This window comes from Malania oleifera, chromosome 8 (assembly GCF_029873635.1).
Source record: "Malania oleifera isolate guangnan ecotype guangnan chromosome 8, ASM2987363v1, whole genome shotgun sequence".
NCBI classification, from domain to species: domain Eukaryota; kingdom Viridiplantae; phylum Streptophyta; class Magnoliopsida; order Santalales; family Ximeniaceae; genus Malania; species Malania oleifera.
In genome coordinates, this window is record NC_080424.1 from 105772484 (window position 1) to 105778491 (window position 6008).

At 33.5% G+C, this 6008-nt stretch overlaps 1 protein-coding gene and 1 non-coding gene across 2 annotated transcripts; one reads left to right on the top strand and one right to left on the bottom strand.

Annotated features, from left to right (window-relative positions):
* Window positions 1-1196: 1196 nt before the first annotated feature.
* LOC131163255 (U4 spliceosomal RNA) lies at window positions 1197-1352 on the bottom strand. The gene has a single exon (XR_009139029.1). It is a non-coding gene; the product is annotated as a U4 spliceosomal RNA (small nuclear RNA).
* LOC131162150 (pentatricopeptide repeat-containing protein At5g40410, mitochondrial) lies at window positions 1197-3617 on the top strand. The gene has a single exon (XM_058118338.1). The coding sequence runs from the start codon at window positions 1533-1535 to the stop codon at window positions 3384-3386; it is 1854 nt and encodes a 617-aa protein (XP_057974321.1). The 5' UTR covers window positions 1197-1532; the 3' UTR covers window positions 3387-3617.
* The last annotated feature ends 2391 nt before the right edge of the window (window positions 3618-6008 follow it).

A 6008-nucleotide genomic window follows, 5' to 3' on the forward strand; every position in this document is an offset into this window, starting at 1 on the left:
TTAGTCATGGGGCCCATATGGAGGTCGATTATAACTCCAAAGAGAGCACCTTAGTTGTGGGGCTCACTTAGAGTTTGGTCATGCATTTTAATTAGTGAGGCCCACCATCTAGCTGGATCTTGAGTTTTGACATTTCAAAAGACACCCCAGTTGGTGGGGCCTAGTTTAATTTTGGACTTAATAAACACTTTAAGAAATGATAAGAACAAGTTATTTTAAAATTGCATACTCCATTACCACAACAACTTTACTTAAAAACTCTCTCTCTCTCTCTAGTTTTTTTTATTACAGTTGTTAATTATCTCAGAGTTGTTGTGTCAATAGTAAGAGATTTATTCTGAGCCTAGATTTTATTTTGGAGGAGCTTTGCCAACATTACTTGACGATAAACTTTCTTTAGGACAACGACTTGATTTGTGACTTATAAACTAACTAAATTATTTTCTTCATTTTTGACTATTTTATGCATTATTCATTATATAAAATAATCCACACTATTTTCTAACAATCTAAATGCATATTTGTGTAATTTGTAATTTATTCATTCAAGTGTTTGATCCTAAATTTATGTTTGTTTTTCCTTTCTTTAAGTGATGTTTATTTTAGTATGAGAATGAAATTATAGTTCAAATTTTCAAAAAATAAATTATTTTCTTTTGCATAATCTTTATTTTGTCCTTAGATTATTGGAAGCAACATAGCTTAATTTGTATAGTTAATAATAATGTATAAAATAAATTAAAAAAATAAAGATAAAAAAAAATTTAACTTGCATGTATCATGCCACTATTTAAAAGTAAATTTGTCTCCTTCCAAAAACCTAAGTTTGAAGCCCATGTATTATCCATGCTACTAGCTCACTCTTCCCTACTTGGGCTTACTCAAATATTCAACTATTCAGGCTCACTCTTCCCTACTTGGGCTCACTCAAATATTCAACTAACTTACTTGGGCTCACTCAAATATTCAACTAACTTCAGCCCATGTGTCTATATTGCAAATTTTGAACTTGGAAAATAAATAAAAATTTATTTATTTAAATTAAATACGCTCCAACCCTAACTTCGTCTAATGTCCGAACTGTTGTGATCAAAGATTTAAAATAAAAAACTTAAACGCAAATAAATATATATAATTTTGTAATTATTTATTAAATATTTCACTTTTCTTAAACAAATTTTAAACTATACTTGTAGGACTTTACCCTGGGTTAGAGGGAGCCCTTCCAGAAATTCTCAGAGGCCTGGGTCAAACCCAGGCCTTTGAGGGGGTTTGGAAATAGTTTTCAACCAGCAATTGACGCGCCTCGGTTAGTACCTCACTAGCTGCGTCATTGCCCCAAGCGCAAAGATGCTTTGGATGGTGCTCGCTTCCTTCGTTTTGTAGCCCACTTTCCTTCCTCTGCTTTCTTCTTTCTCCGATGTGGGACGAGCCTTCATGGCATCCCTCTCCGGTTATGCCCCTTCCTCTCGCTCGTCAGATCACTTCGCGACGACGATGCTGTGGTGAGCTAAGAATCTGACGGATGGCAGATGATAACAGTTGCTTCACGTTCATCACTGTTCATTTACAATTTCGTCATCGCAAGAAAATTACGGGCTGCCCTTTTTACGCGATCCGCAAGATACTGCTCAAATTCGGATCCTGAGGCACTCGTTTCGTGTCTCCTCTTCGAGATAAGCTCCTGCTCTTCTATATCCTATTGCCAGGCAATTCACGGGAGAGTAGCCAAGTCTTTGGATTACGGTGATGGGTTCATTGGTGACTGTCTGGTGTCGTCTTACACCAAATTGGGGTCGGGCGAGGATGCGCAGAAACTGTTTGATGAAATGCCTAATAAGGACGTGGTCTCCTGGAATTCTTGGATTTCGAGTATTGCGAGGAAAGAGTGCATTGGTAACTGCTTGTATGCATTTTGTAGGATGAAATCAGAGATTAGTGTGAGAATGAAGCCCAATGGGGTTACCCTTCTGCCAGTGCTTTCGGCTTGTACCAGTACAGGGGCTTTGGATGAAGGGAGGTACATTCATGGGGTTGCGGTGAAATGGGGTGTGCTATCTGACACCAAGGTTGCTAATTCTCTTATTAACATGTATGGGAAGCTTGGTTTTGTTGATGCAGCTTGTGTATTGTTTGAGGCAATGCCGGTGCAGAACCTAGTGTCATGGAACTCAGTTGTTGCAATTCACAGACAAAATGGTTTTGCACAAAATGGACTCTTATTGTTTAATTTAATGAGAAGGGCTGAGGTTAAGCCTGACCAAGCCACTTTGGTGAGCTTGCTTCAGGGTTATGCAGGTTTAGGTGTAGGAAAACTTGGAGAGGCCATTCATGGTTATATCTATAGGTGTGGTTTTAATGAAGACACCAACATTGGAACTGCACTTCTAAGTTTGTACACGAAGTCAGGGAAGCTAAATGCATCATGCTGTGTTTTTGGAGAGATAAGAGGGCCAGATAGAGTAGCTTGGACTGCCATGCTTGCAGGATATGCTGTGCATGGGTGTGGAAGAGAAGCAATTAAGCTCTTTGAACACATGGTTAATGTGGAAGGTTTGGATCCCGACCACGTTACCTTCACTCACTTACTAAGTGCTTGTAGCCATTCCGGGCTCGTCGAGGAGGGGAAGAAGTACTTCAGGATTATGACTGAAGTTTATGGAGTTGAACCTAGGTTGGATCACTATTCGTGCATGGTTGATCTCTTGGGACGATCGGGGCTTTTGAGAGATGCTCGTGAGCTAATAGAGGCAATGCCAATGAAGCCCAATTCCGTCGTGTGGGGGGCTCTTCTTGGTGCTTGTAGAATTTATGGTAACATTGAACTAGGGACAGAAGTTGCAGAGAGACTGTTCGCTCTAGACCCGTCAGACCATAGAAACTATGTTATGTTATCGAATATTTATTCTGCAGCTGGTTTATGGAAGGATGCTTCAAGGGTGAGAACCTTAATGAAGGAGAAAGGCCTCTTTAGAAATCCCGGATGCAGTTCTGTCGAACACGGAAATAAGTTGCATTCCTTTGTAGCGGGAGATCAGTCACACCCTGAGCGTGAAAAGATATACTTAAAATTGGAAGAACTGATGAGCAAGATCCGGAAGGCTGGTTTTGTGCCTAAGACAGAATTTGTTCTGCACGATGTCGACGAGGAAGTGAAGGAGGAAATGGTTAATAGGCACAGTGAGAAGTTGGCCATTGCATTTGGCCTTTTGGTGACTCATCCTGGTACGCCATTGATTATAACCAAGAACCTTAGAATCTGTGGAGACTGTCATGGCGCTGCAAAGCACGTATCGTTGATTGAGAAGCGCACGATCATAATTCGGGACTCGAAGCGGTTTCACCATTTCGCCGACGGATTATGCTCCTGTGGAGATTATTGGTGAGCTCTTTGTCCTTTCATGGGAATGTTTCATGATATGTTTGTATTAGTTATTGCATCAATTACATGATTTCCCATAAATAGCTACATTTTGCTTTCCTGCTGCATATAATTACTTGCCCTCCATGTCCGCTTGAGCTCTCAGCACCGACACTACATTTGATTTGTAAAATGGAATGGGATGCAAAAAGGAATGAAGTAAAAAATTGATCGGAGAGCAGCTAGAAATTTGATTTCATTTTGTCTGATTTGATTTCATTCAGAAAATGTTTCTCCACACTCACAGGTAGGGGTGATGCGCGACCAAATTCAGTTAATTAACCGAATTAATTGAAATTTTTGATTAATGAGAACTATTAATTGAACTGATCGAATAGAGGAGCCTCACCGAACCGAACCTGACCGAATTACCTTTTCGGATAATTTGGTTAACCGAACTTAACCGAATTAATATAAAATTAATTAATAAAAACATAATATAATTGTAGATTTTTTTACCAAATACTAATTAACATATTAACAAATTAACATATACTAATTAACATATTAACAAATTAACATGTACTAATTTATATTTAAATTTTAATTAATTATTAAATCGGTTATTTTGGTTAACCGAATTAACACTCCTTTTAACCGAACCGATTTACCGATTATCTGAACTTTGTAAAATCATAACCGAATCGATTGATCTTATGTTCTTAACCGAACCGAACCGAACCGACCAATTTCGGTTGGTTAATTCGGTTAATTCAAGTTTTCCTGAATTTTGCTCACCTCTAATCACAAGAACCCCTGCTTTCAGCCCAAAGTTTGTGACTGCTCAATTAACAGTGTGTAATTTGAACTGACAAATTTCATGTTTTCTTCTGCTTTATTATTCTAATTTTATTTTTGGTAAATAATAAATAAAACTTTTGCGCTAAAACACTTTAGGGCCCTTTTACTTGTGGAAAGTATTTTTCGTTTACTATATTTTAGTTTTTCAAAGAAATATAAAAATTTTAGCTTATTTTTAATTTTTCAAGATTCTTATGAAATATGTAAAAAAATAAAGAGTTTGTTTAAATGTGTAAAATATTATTTTTATTATTTGGGCCTTCATATGCAAAGTAGGAGTTAAAAATTTTAAAAAATAATAGAAAGAAAAACTAGAAAAAAAAAATATAAATATTTATTCAAACTAGAAATTATTTCCTCACGCAAATAGTGTTGAAAATATTTATTGTTGTTTATTTATTCCATATAAATATTGTAAAATAAAAATTAGTTAGCTTTTTTGTAATTTTTTGAAAATTTAAAATAAAAAAAATTATTTTTCACAATTAAACAGGCCTCTCCTATTTAATTACTACTTAGTAGTTGAATACATATCATATCATATACAAATGTTATTTTTTATTTTATTTTATAGAAGCATATATATATATATATATATATATATGTATATAATAATTACGAATAATTTGAAGATTATAAGAGGGTAATTTTAAGCTATTAAATATTGAAGGGCATTTATGAGATGCCTGTCTCTATCTTAATTTCAACATAAGTAATTTAAAAGTTTAAATTATTAAAATATAACTAAATTTGTATTCAATCTAGAAGTATATAATTTTATATAATATTTTTAAATTTAGAGAATTAAAAATCTAGAACATTTTAGTGCGAAAATGCTTATGGGCTAGAGATTTTGAAATTGACAATTAGTAAAGGATAGGAAAATGAAGAGATTAGTAATGGAGAGATTTAACTGGGAAAATTAAGTGGCATGCGACGCATGATTTAACTCTCAAGTGAAGATGAATATGTTCTTTGGCAATGATTCGCATGTAATTTGAATATTAAGTAGGGATTTTTTAGCAAATACAAATTTACACTAAAGACGATCATAAAAGAATAATAGTTTAATGGGATATTCAGGATTATTTTAGGTGTAAGAAAATTTTAGGCACAAAATATAAATTTTATTTCACTTGAATATTTGTTGAAGGGTAAAATTAGAATTGCAAGACTAGCTTAGGAAAGAATTTGACTAAGTAATTAAATGTACAAGATTTTTAAGTGGATATGAATTCCTTTTCGTTAAATTTATAAAATTATAGATAATTTTCTCTGACAAATTCAAGAATACTAAATTCTTACTTATTATCTCATTATAATTTATTTTAGGTTTCTTCCTATCTTTTCTATTGCCTCTCTCAATAACTAGCTTACTCCTTTTTATTGACGCACTATTTGACCTATATTGCATATATTAAACAATATAAGTTATTTTTCTATTATTTTATCTTTTACCAGAGTTGTATTTAACTTATCGCAAATATATTTATTTCTTAATTTATCTTTTAAAATTATTTCTTAATTTTCTAATATTCTAATTCATATAGTATATATAATTTTCTAGTCATTTAAAACTATTTTTAAAATTTTAAATGTATTTTTTTAGACATAATTAGAATTTTTATTTCACTTAATTTTTTGTTGAAATTGAAATTCTAAAACTTGTGACATTGATGATTATCTTGATTTGGGATTTTCTCCTTGAGGTTTTATATAATAAAATATCGATGTGACTGGGTAAAATTTCTTGACTAAGTGAAAATTAGATCTATAATTATTATTT